Here is a 12,808-nt window from a genome sequence, read left to right as displayed (position 1 = left end):
ACCACTGGAAAAACCATAGCCTTGACTAGACGAACCTTTGTTGGCAAAGTAATGTTTCTGCTTTTGAATATGCTATCTAGGTTGGTCATAACTTTCCTTCCAAGGAGTAAGCGTCTTTTAATTTCATGGCTGCAGTCACCATCTGTAGTGATTTTGGAGCCCCAAAAAATAAAGTCTGCCACTGTTTCCACTGTTTCCCCATCTATTTCCCATGAAGTGATGGGACCAGATGCCATGATCTTTGTTTTCTGAATGTTGAGCTTTAAGCCAACTTTTTCACTTCATCTTTCACCTTCATCAAGAGGCTCTTTAGTTCCTCTTCACTTTCTGCCATAAGGGTGGTGTCATCTGCATATTTGAGTAATCTTTTAAGTTTCTCTTTTTAATACTTTGCTACTACTCTTTCTTAAAATCTATACCCTGGTTAATGTTCTCAGTTTTCCTATTTTTCCTCCAATTTTTCAGTGCACAAATTATATACAGAGGCTTGTCATATTGGTGTATGTTATCTTCTTCAAATAAAAACAGTTTCATTTCATTCTTCATGACATGAGCATTGTAAAATAAAAACACACATAAATCTCACATTGGTGATTAAAGAAAGAAATACCTAAGAATCTAATAAATTTTGTAGTACTGGAAAAAGAAAGTACATGCCCTCTCTAGGCCTGTAACACAGCAGGCTGTCCTACATCAATAACCAGAAAACACCCAAAGGACAAGTCAAAAGCAACACTGGATTCCCTGGTCCTTTGCTCAGGACCACCTTCCTGGACACTAATCTGATTCACTGCTCCCTGCTCTTGTCTCTCTGCCTCTCTTGGCCGTTAGTATGTCATTCCTCAGCGCTCCTAAGGGCTGGTGACTCATTTAAATTCCTTCCTTGGCTTAGTGTTCTTGCTGAGAATTGAGGTGAGGCAGGTAGTCTCAACCTCTTCTACTTATGATTTCTTTGATTCCTGACATCACTTGTAATCCTGGAAAAGAAATACTTCTCTGATTGGCCCCCAAGAACCTTCTTTACTTTGGCAAGCCTGCATGTCTCGTTAACAGAAAAGGGAGATTGAAACAGGACAGCACAACCTACAACTGAACACCAAGAAAACAAACAGCTGATTTTAAAATGACCAAAGACGTAAACATTTCACCAAAGAAAATACAAGTGGTCAATATGCATAGGAAAAGATGTTCCATATCACCAACCACAATGATACATCACCGCCCAGTCATTAGGATGGTTATGAGGGAAAAAAAAGGACAAAATAACAAGTGTTGGCAAGGATGCAGAAAAATTGAAACCTCTGTGTACTGTTGTCTGTGGGGCACCTGCTATGGGAAGGAGTACAGAGGTCCTCAACACATTAAAACAGAATTACCATGTGATGCAGCAATTCTACTTCTGGGTATGTCTGCAAACAATTAAAAGCAGATATTTGTACACCCACGTTCATAGCAGCATTATTCACAAGAACTAAAAGGCAGAAGTAACTCAAATGCTTCCAGATGGATGGATAAATAAACTGTGGCATAAACATATAAGAGAATATTATTAAGCCTTAAAAAGGAATGAAATTCTGGTACCAGCTACAACATGGATGAACCTTGCTTTTTCATCAAGGTAAGTGACATAAGTGAATTATTTCATCATGGAAAGTGAAATAAACTAGTCACAATAGGAAAAAACGCTGCATGATTCCACTTACGCAAGGTGTCCAGTGTAGTCGAATTCACAGAAAAGGAAAGTAGAACGGTTGTTGCCAGGGACTGGGAGGAGAGGGAAACGAGGAGTTATGGTTTAATGGGTATAATGCTTCAGTTTTGCAAGCTGAAAATATTCTGGAGGTTGGCGGCACGACACCGTGAATATACTCAATGCTAAACTGTACACTCAAAAGTGGCTCAGAAGGCACTTCCCTGGCAGTCCAGGGAGTCGGCCTTGCAATGCAGGGCTCACCGGTTCGACCCCTGGTGGGGGAACTAGGATCCCATATACTGTGGAGTAACGGGGCCGTTATGCTGCAACTACTGAGCCCGTGCACTCTAGAGCCTGTGCGGCACAACCAGAGAGTCCACAAAAAAATCTCACGTGATGCAGTAAGGATCCCGCATGTCACAACTAAGACCGACACACCGACACGGTGCCTGGCACCGTGAACAATGCACCCCATAAGCAGGACAGGAGATTTGATGAATTCCAACCTTAAGCATTATTTAAATAATGGAAAATGGTATACTGGAACTTAAGAGGAAAGTCTAAAAAAGCACATTAGAAGCCATAAAATAGGTACGATAAAAATTCCATCAGCTGTAAAGAATTTACAACTTCCCTATTTATCGTTTTTGAAGTCCACATGTTATCCTATAGTGAAAGTGAAAGTCGCTCAGTTGTGTCCGACTCTTTGCGACCCCATGGACTATACTGTCCGTGGAATTCTCCAGGCCAGAATACTGCAGTGGGTAGCCTTGCCCTTCTCCAGAGGATCTTCCCAACCCAGGGAGTGAACCCATGTCTCCTTCATTGCAGGTGGATTCTTTACCAGCTGAGCCACAAGGGAAGCCCAACAGTGATCAGTAGTTAAAAATCTAAAGAAAGGATTAAAGAAAAACCTTATGTTACTTAATGATAAGCAAGTACGTTGAAAAGAATCCTGTCCTGCCTCATGGACAGTCCTGGAGAGAAAAGAACCCCTAAGACAGAGCAGATGTTTGCAACTTCCAACATCAACACAGACTAGATCACTAGGGCTTGCAGAAGAAAGACAGGAATCCCTGAAGAGCCCACAGGGTTAGGAGCAATCTTTGAGGTTTAATGACACAGAGGTAGAATCTTCTCTAAAATTTGTTCAAATACATGCTCTGCAAACCTGTCACTGAAGCACTAACAACTATCTCCGCCCTCGGGGTTGTTCTCTGGTGTGTGCCTCGGTTGACATAATTAAAAGGAGCCCTATATCTAAACTCTGTCAGGGAAGCCTCAGTGGGAATTTTTGATCCCTACAGCATGTTATGCCCAGCAGATACTAATATGTGGAGCCACATTCATTCACCAGAGCAGGTCAACTGAATAAAAATGAACATCAGTCTTTCCAGTGAGAGTGGTCAGTGCTGACCCTAGCTGTGAAAGGTGACTTGCCAAGTAGCCTCCTCTGAATGCAGAATAAACATACTGCCAGAGGAATGGGAGGAAAACTGATCTGAGTTCCATTCTTCAGTTCTGGGGTAGGCCAATGGTTTTAAAATAATATGGCTAGCTGCTTTTCTGTACTGCCTTCAAGTGATGCTATATAGCCTATGAGAGAATATGCTGCCTGGTGACTGCTTTCAAATGAAACTGCCGAGTACATACTTAACGCTATTGCAGGGGAGCAGGGGAAGGCGGGGCCAGGAAGGCTGGCTTCTGTGTTGCTCTGAAACCAAGAGAATCAAATTCCAAGTCAGAATCCTTGAAATATAAAATGATTACCTACATTTATGCAAACATTCCTGAGAGCTGTTAATGGTAACATTACTTTTGTGAATTGGGGAGAAGGCAATGGCACCCCACTCCAGTACTCTTGCCTGGAAAATCCCATGGATGGAGGAGCCTGGTAGGCTGCAGTCCATGGGGTCGCAAAGAGTTGGACATGACTGAGCGACTTCACTTTCACTTTTCACTTCCATGCACTGGAGAAGGAAATGGCAACCCACTCCAGTGTTCTTGCCTGGAGAACCCCAGGGACGGGGGAGCCTGGTGGGCTGCCGTCTGTGGGGCCGCACAGAGTCGGACACAACTGAAGTGACTTAGCATGGCTGTTTTGGGCTTCCCTTGTGGTTCAGCTGATAAAGAATCCACCTGTAATGTGGGAGACCTGGGTTCAACCCCTGGGTTGGGAAGATCCCCTGGAGAAGGGAAAGGCTACCCACTCCAGTACTCTTGCCTGGAAAATTCCATGGATGGAGGAGCCTGCTGGGCTACAGTCCATGGGGTCACAAAGAGTCTCACACGACTGAGCAACTTCACTTTGAAAGTTAATAAAATCCCCATAATAAATAAGATCCTAAGTGACAAATTAACATTCCCTCAAGAATGAGGCAATGTTTTCATCTTTACAGGTAAGACTTAACTTAAATTTTTGTCAATACGTTATCTGACAACTGAAATGCTATACCTATATATTGAAAAATACTATCAGATAATGAGAAACCACCATTTCTTTTCAGGGTAAGGAAACATACTTTTTCTTTCCTTTGTCTGAAAGTCTAAAATAAACCAAGTTTAACAGTCACATGACGGTTCCACAAATGTCAGTATCCAATGTGCACTCATTTACACAGAAACAGCTTTTCTCCTGCTGTCATGAGGTGAGTCATGTTGAAGAAAGACCAAAGCGTACTAACACTGGGGAACACCACTTAGCGCTCAGCTATGGCTGAAGATGGAGCCTGTTGCTGGTTTAAAAGGGATCACTTTCTTATTAAACCTCCTGCTAAAAAGACCATATCCTCCCCAATACAATATTGTAAAGTTAAAAAACAAAAGAAAAGAAAAGAAAAAGAAAAGACCATATCCTGACGCGCTGCAAGTTTAACAGAACTTACATTTTAATGTCACAACTGCAATAAATTATAAGGTGACTTGTCCATCAATCTAGCCCTTCTAATAAAAATGTCCCTGAACATTTCTCCCTCAAGACAAAAAGGACTACTGGAGATGAAGCATGCTTATGAAGTCCTTCTCTGTTCCATTCAAAGAACCTAAAAACAGCTTAGCTTTGCTGTCAGTGGGTAGACAGGGCATCTGAGTTTAGGTAAAGGCTCTGTGGAACTACTCTCTGATGCTCAATGGAGCTCAGAAAGAATGCTGTGCAGTGGGCCACACCCCCAGCACAGAGCTCTGACACCCCCAGAGGCTGCTCTGTCACGAGTTCACCACACTCCAGGCAGAGACAGTCTATTACCTTCAGCTGCTCCAGGGCAAAAGATGAGCCGTCTTGCTGTAAATTGTCAACAATCTGTTCCACAGTATTAGCTGAGAACCAACTATTAAAAAAAGGAAACATATGACTTCAACAATATGCAAGCGATTTCTTCTTTCCATGATAGCAACGAATCTAAACATAGATTTCCCTTAAACCTTACTTCAAAAATGAAAAAATTTCCAACCTATACGACAGGATGATGAAATAAAATACTGCCTCTCTGGGTATGTGTTTGCAATCTACCTTCACTAATATGAATATAGCCTAAATTTTCTCTTCTGCTTTCTTGAATCTGTTATATACACATAAATGATGTCTGAACTATTAAAAAAAACTCATGCTTCTAAAGTATAAAGATAGTTGCCTTCTATTCCAGTGGTGTTTTCCTCGTCTTACGTTTCAGTCAGTCAGTCTCTCAAACACTGCACAAAACTTTTTGCTGAACAGCTTGATAAGACCTTCAGAAAAGATGACTTCACGAAGATAAAAGATAAGTTGTTATTTTCTAGCCTCTCTTCCCCATTAAAGAAAAAGAAAGATGTTTTGTGATAAAATGAAACAACGTGATAGATTACTTAAATATAATGAATTTATTTCCCCCTGAAAGAGTGGGCACAAAGCCACTTTCAAAGGTAAGTGAAAATAAAAACACTATGTTACCTGATCTCAGAATTCGGTGCATTGTCAAACAGCACAATTACAGTGTCAGTAAATTCAATTTATTATAGTCTTTCCAAAGGAACAGATATAATTGAGATCTCTAAGTACCTGTTTATTTTGTCCATGTGTTCCTCGAGTATAAAAGGCTTGTCTTGATCAGTCTTTGACTGTTTGAAAAGAAAACCTTTAATTAATTTGAAGTAATACAAATCTTTGTAAAACCTTTAAAATTTTCACCATATTTAATGATATATTTTGAGGGAAATTATAACTTTCGGTCAAAATTACATCCAGTCTCATAAATAACTACCACCGTATGTTCAAAAGTCAGACTAGGTATTATTCTGGACTAATACTTGATAAAAGTATCAACAGCAAAAATAATGTTCTTGTATTTTTATTTGTAGGCATTATACATGATGATGTCATCATCAAAGTGTGTCAGTGAATTTAAGGATTGCAAGGGACCTGAGAAGTCATCCTGCCCCAATTTCTGATACAGAAATTCCTACCACATCTCTGATATCCCCACAGCATTGACCACCAGGGGAAAAAACACTACCTCAGAAAGGAACTCAGGAGTGCGTGAAAAACTATAATTAGCATTAAAAAAAAATTCTGGACCAAAAATCCACCCTCTCCTGTTTATAGTTCCAGTTAATGCCCCTGAGTTGCTCTTCTTGCACAGTGCAGTTTTGAGTCCCTTACAATCCAGAGCTGCCTATGTACAAGTTCCAGTTTATTCTCCAAGTGTGGTCCAGTACCTTAGCTGCAGGTGTGGCTGAATCATAGCACAGTACAACAAGGCTCTGCACACCCTTGCTTGCTTTGGAAACAACGCTTTATGTAACAGGACTAACTGTTAGGGGAAGCGCACTGACTGGAAACGCCCACCCTGCCTAGGCACCATAGTAACCATGTGCGTGAGATGTTTTAGGACAGGAGATCCTAGTAAGGAACACAGAACTAGTAAGTTACTACCAACCAGAAGAGTTCAGAAGAGATCACAAGGAGATGCCACGTGTCCTACCATCCCCCAGAAGCCTGCTCACTGGCATCCACCTTGGCTGAGCGATGTGCACACCACCAGGAAGGACTCTGAATCAGAGAGTCTGACCAAAGACAACCCAGAAACTAGTCCCATACCATAAGACCAAGACTGCGAGCCATGAGGCAGAGCCGTTCTGGGTTCCTTTACCCTACTGCTCTCTGTCTGGGCACCCCTTGCCAGTAAAATCTCTTGCTTTGTCAGCACGTGAGTCTCCTCAGAAATTCATTTCTGAGTGTTAGACAAGAGCCCACTCTCAGGCCCTGGAAGGGGTCCCCCTTCCTGCAACAACTCTGGCTTAGTTTAGGGGCAGTCTTATTACGCTACTGGTTTCCACTGAACAGTTAAGACTTTTTTTAAACTGGTGCTGTTGTAGGCTACATTTCTTCCATCCTGTACTTATGAATTTGGTACCCTGGGCTGAAATTCAATTAACTCTATTGTGACATTGTGATTTAAAATAAAAAACATGTATCTGGTCTTCACCCATATATTTGGGCATTTGTTCCAGGCTCACAGTTCCCAAAACCCATGGAAATCCCTAAGTGGAGAATCTTTTGTCCTCCGTTCCTGACATGAAGGTGAAACGGGTGTCTTCTGTTATTCACAAGCCCTCTTCAATCATACCTCTGTTTATGTTCCTGAGGAAAGCCCCCAGGTGCCAGGGAAACCGACCAAGGGAACTCTGAGTCTCATCGCTCACTGTCCACTCTCTCCCACACCTCCCCCTTCTCCACCTCCAGTGAAGGGAAAGGGGCTGGAAATTGAGTTTGATCACTAGTGGGCAATGATTTAATCAACTGTCCGTACATAGTGAAGCCTCCGAAAAACTCCAAAGGACGGGGTCTGGAAAGCTTCCACGGTGATGAACACGCAGGGAGAGTGGTTCACCCCAGCTTCATGGGGACAGAGCTCCTGGGTGTGGGGCCCTTCCAGATCTCACCCAATGCATCTGTCCACTGAGCTGTGCATTCATACCCTTCACTGTGTGCTTTATAATAAACCAAAAAATGTTATGTGTGTCCCTGAATTCTATGAGTCACTCTAGCAAATTCTCAAAGCCGAGGAGGGGATCATGAGCACCCCAGTTTGCTGCCAGTCAGTGACAGGTACAGGTGACAACCTGAGATTTGTAACTGGAGTCTGAAGGACGGCCCATCGTGTGGGTCCGGGCCCGTGAGTTGTGTGATCTGACGGTAATCTCAGGTGGGTAGCATTGGCACTGCAATGAGTCATAAGATGCCCCGCTGGTGTTGTGGAGGACCGCCTAATATGTGGAAAGCAAACACATCTGCGTCAGCGTGTCGTGAACACGCAGTGGTGAGAGAATAGAGGGAACACACGGGATGTTCCCCACCCACTGATCAAATTTCATATTTTTACTATTAAACATATTACTCTGAACTGGAAGTATTTTTTTTTTCCGCCCACATGTTTACCTAACTTATTTTCTTAGTTTCAAATCAATCTGATCAAAATGCCATCAACATTCTTATCCAAATAACTGAAAAAAAACCAAAAAACAAAACACTGAATAAGGCCAAGATGACTTTACTTACAGACCAACAGCTACACACTTATCAGAACTCTCTGGTAAGGCCCTTCAGCCTCCACACACTATGATCCATCCCTCATTTATCCAACTTGACAACATAAGAGACTGTCAAATGCTTTGACAAACTCCGATGAAACCCTCACATGCTTGCATTCATATTCACAGCATTAAGTGTTCAAGGCCCTGAATCTCTATTCATGTTTTTCAGTTCTGGGTAATTTTAGGGTGCTGCTGCTGCTGCTAAGTCGCTTCAGTCGTGTCCGACTCTGTGCGACCCCACAGACGGCAGCCCACCAGGTTCCCCCATCCCTGGGATTCTCCAGGCAAGTACACTGGAGTGGGTTGCCATTTCCTTCTCCAATGCATGAAAGTGAAAAGTGAAAGTGAAGTCGCTCAGTCGTGCTGGACTCTTCATGACCCCATGGACTGCAGCCTACCAGGCTCCTCTGCCCATGGGATTTTCCAGGCAAGAGTACTGGAGTGGGGTGCCATTGCCTTCTATTTCTCTAAATATTTCCTATCCTCTATTACAAATTCCTGACAGTTAAGATATTGGACCTCCTGGAATAATTTTCCTTTCTCTTCATTTTTCATCTTATTATCCTCTTAGAGTTTTCCTCATCTACCAATTTTAGTCTAATCGATTGTGGGTTTTTTTTTCTCCCTTTCACTGTCATATTTTAAATATCTTTTTTATTCTTTAACTATTTCTCTTAGTAACAACTGTTCTTATTTCACAGATAAAATATTTTCCTCTTATCTGAAGATCAAAAAAAAAAAAAACACAGCCAAATCTATAATTGTTTAGTTTCCTTCTCCTTGCACTGTCTACTCCCTTTGAGTACCTTTTTTGGCCAATCTCTGGTTTTTAATGCCTGACAATCCTTGTTTTTCTGTGTGAAGTACTAAAATTTAGAAGCTCTGTAATGTCAATTGCAATTATAGAAGTGTCAATTATCTATACATTATGAGATGATCACACAAAGGCCTGAATGTTTCTTTCATTAGAGGGGTCCTCGAATGTCAATAGCTACACGTTTTCTTTTCCTTCTAATGAAATGCTTGGGAGCGGGATGGTGCTATGGACTAAATGTTTGTGTCCCCACTAAATTCACATTGAAACCCTAACTCCAATGTGATGGTATTTGGGGGGTGAGGCCTATGGGAGGTATCTAAGTCAAGAGGATGGAGCCCTCGGGATGGGATTAGTGCCCTTATACACAGAGCCCTCAGAGAGCTCACTTTCTCTCTGCTGTGTGAGGATACAGCAGGAAGGCATTCATCTGCAGAACAGGAAGAGGGCCCTCACCAGGAACCTGATCAGCTGGCACCTTGATCATGGACTTGCCAACCCCCAAAACCCTGAGAAACTTCTGTTGTTTAAGCCATAGGTCTACAGCAATTTTGTTATGGCTGCCCAAACTAAGATAGATGGTATGTAAGAATTCTAGGAGCCAACCAGGAAAAAAGGCCAGCATTCTTCCCATTTAATATGTTCTTCATCTTTTCAGTAGAATACCTCATCTACCCTGCCCTTAGCCAGCGAGGCCCTGTCAGAGGCCCTGATACCTACGAAGAGTCTACAGCAAGAACTGGTTTGCTTATTGGCTTCCCGCATTGAAGGATAAGTAGCTGCCCTCATCCTTCCACTTTGAAGCTTCCAGAATAGTGACATCTCATACCTGCCACTGTCTCCTCTTCTGTTCTCCTTCTCTTTGTGGATTCCTGCCTTTTCTATTCCTTTATTATAATTTTAGTGGGGTTCAGGAGAGAGCATATATTCAATCTTTTGATATCATTTTTAACTAGAAGTCATGTAGCACGTTTATAGATTCTGAGCACTCAAAAGAAAACTTAAGGTAGACTACATAAGCAATTAAAAGAAAACACTGCAATGTACTGCATTATTATATTCAGACGGATACCAGAGTTTCACTTTAGCAGCTCCACAAGTAGTATCTACATTGAACCTACATTATGGAAAAGTCACAGTATGTTGTAAAAAGCCCTTCTTTGCAAGGGCCAGTCACGAGGCTATGCCCCAAAATTCACCAGCAACGAGAAAACAAGCCATGTAGCTGCAGGTAAAGAAGTCATCTTCTCAGATGGCCATCCTAACAACTGTGAAACACTGACACTCCCATCAGGTTTTACAGTAAATAAATCCCAATGTGTTTATTTATATTCACAAACTATAATATTCATCAACTTCTAATTTTTCAGTCACTTCCCCTTTCCCATGAATTAAAATCTGAGGTTAGAATACTGTTAAGATTACCTTTGCATGGTAAGTTTCTAAGACATCTGCAATATTTTCTTTTGAAGGAGATTTCAGGGCTAACAAATCTTCTTCTAGCATGCCCAACTACAGGTGGAAAAAAAGGAAAACATTTAAAAACCCATAGAAACACCATTTTTTTTAAGAAATCTTATTCTTTAATAAAAATCCTTGTCTTAAAATTATGACACTCGCTTTTCCACTGAGTCAATGAAGGCAATTTTCATTGAAGTTGCATGCACACACATTCCCACAAAGCAAATGCTGCCTTGCAAGGAATGGATAAAGATGAACAAAACTGAAGAGGAGAAATAGAGACATTCATCTTTGTTTCCCTCTGGCTATTGAGCACTGCTACTGCAAACCAACGATCTGAACTATAAATTTTACTTTAACCAATTTTAATTAAAAACTGCCACTTGTGACTAACAGTTACTGTAGTCAATGCACAGCTCTATAATATAGCCACACTTAACTCTTGGACAGCTGTTAACATAACTGATGCCATCTTGTGCCCACACAGGTTCTTCTGCTCTTCCACTGACCCTACCAAGACTGTGCTGTGCAGTAACCCTTCTCTATCAAGTGCTCTGTGGTTAACAGACCTCATTTAATAATTGAGGCCAGGTGGTCTCCATGCTCTGTTAAGTCCCCAGACGATGATAAAGACTCTGGCTAACATATCCCCAGTGCCCAAGAGATGCCATGGAATTCCTGTGTGTGTGCTAAGTTGCTCCAGTCGTGTCTGACTCTTTGTGACCCAATGGACTGTAGTCTTCCAGGTTCCTCTGTCCATGGAATTCTCCAGGCAAGAATACTGCAGTGGGCTGCCATGCCTTCCAAGAGATCTTCCCAACCCAGGGATGGAACCCATGTCTTACATCCCCTTCAATGGCAAGCAGGTGCTTTACCAGCAGCACCATCCGGGAAGCCCACCATGGAATTTCCCAGCAAGAATACTAGAGTGGGCAGACGTTTCCTTCTCCAAGGGATCTTTCCAACCCAAGGATAGGACCTGTGTCTCCTGCATGGCAGGCAGATTCTTTAACATCTAAGCCACCAGGGAAGCCCAGAAATGAGTTAACCATTCATAAATCCTGATTTAGGAATGCATGTCCTGTTCCAAGCACACACCCCCATACCCAGAGGTCAACTATAAAACTGTCCCAGTGGCCCCTCAGCTGTGAATGCTGCCAGATCACTGTCTGCCCAATCCCACCCTGAGAATACATTACCCTATATAAACTGATCCAGTGATTATATGGAGACACCTGCCTCATTTTTTTGGTCTCAAGATACTGTCCCAGTTTGGTGGGTACTTTTGTTCCCTCTATCTTCCAACAGCTCTCCATCTATATCCCTCACATACCTATTCCTAAGCTCAGCCAAATGGACTTTTTCAGATCAGATCAGATCAGATCAGTCGCTCAGTCGTGTCTGACTCTTTGCGACCCCATGAATCGCAGCACGCCAGGCCTCCCCGTCCATCACCAACCCGCAGGGTTCATTCAGACTCACGTCCATTGAGTCAGTGATGCCATCCAGCCATCTCATCCTCTGTTGTCCCCTTCTCCTCCTGCCCCCAATCCCTCCCAGCATCACAGTCTTTTCCAATGAGTCAACTCTTCACATGAGGTGGCCAAAGGACTGGAGTTTGAGCTTCAGCATCATTCCTTCCAAAGAAATCCCAGGGCTGATCTCCTTCAGAATGGACTGGTTGGATCTCCTTGCAGCCTAAGGGACTCTCAAGTGTCTTCTCCAACACTGCAGTTCAAAAGCATCAATTCTTCGGCGCTCAGCCTTCTTCACAGTCCAACTCTCACATCCATACATGACCACAGGAAAAACCATAGCCTTGACTAGACGAACCTTTGTTGACAAAGTAATGTCTCTGCTTTTGAATATGCTATCTAGGTTGGTCATAACTTTCCTTCCAAGGAGTAAGCGTCTTTTAATTTCATGGCTGCAGTCACCATCTGCAGTGATTTTGGAGCCCCCAAAAATGAAGTCTGACACTGTTTCCACTGTTTCCCCATCTATTTCCCATGAAGCGATGGGACCGGATGCCATGATCTTCGTTTTCTGAATGTTAAGCTTTAAGCCAACTTTTTCACTCTCCACTTTCACTTTCATCAAGAGGCTCTTTAGTTCCTCTTCACTTTCTGCCATAAGGGTGGTGTCATCTGCATATCTGAGGTTATTGATATTTCTCCCGGCAATCTTGATTCCAGCTTGTGTTTCTTCCAGTCCAGCGTTTCTCTTGATGTATTCTGCATATAAGTTAAATAAGCAGGGTGACAATATACCTG

The 12,808-nt window shown here is 42.5% G+C and overlaps 1 protein-coding gene across 2 annotated transcripts in view; it reads right to left on the bottom strand.

Annotated features, from left to right (window-relative positions):
- The window catches only part of HIBCH (3-hydroxyisobutyryl-CoA hydrolase), a 116,107-nt gene that overhangs the window by 13,680 nt on the left and 89,619 nt on the right, over positions 1-12,808 (bottom strand). For both annotated transcript variants that reach the window (XM_010862900.1, XM_010862901.1), the window contains 3 exons: positions 10,500-10,586; positions 5,727-5,785; positions 4,938-5,019 (listed from right to left, as the gene is read on the bottom strand). In XM_010862900.1, the coding sequence (XP_010861202.1) occupies positions 4,938-5,019; positions 5,727-5,785; positions 10,500-10,586 (228 nt within the window). The remainder of the gene's footprint in view (positions 1-4,937; positions 5,020-5,726; positions 5,786-10,499; positions 10,587-12,808) is intronic.

Source organism: Bison bison, unplaced genomic scaffold, assembly GCF_000754665.1.
Source record: "Bison bison bison isolate TAMUID 2011002044 unplaced genomic scaffold, Bison_UMD1.0 scf7180017864485, whole genome shotgun sequence".
Taxonomy (NCBI): Eukaryota; Metazoa; Chordata; class Mammalia; order Artiodactyla; family Bovidae; genus Bison; species Bison bison.
This window is presented reverse-complemented; position numbering and strand designations above follow the sequence as displayed.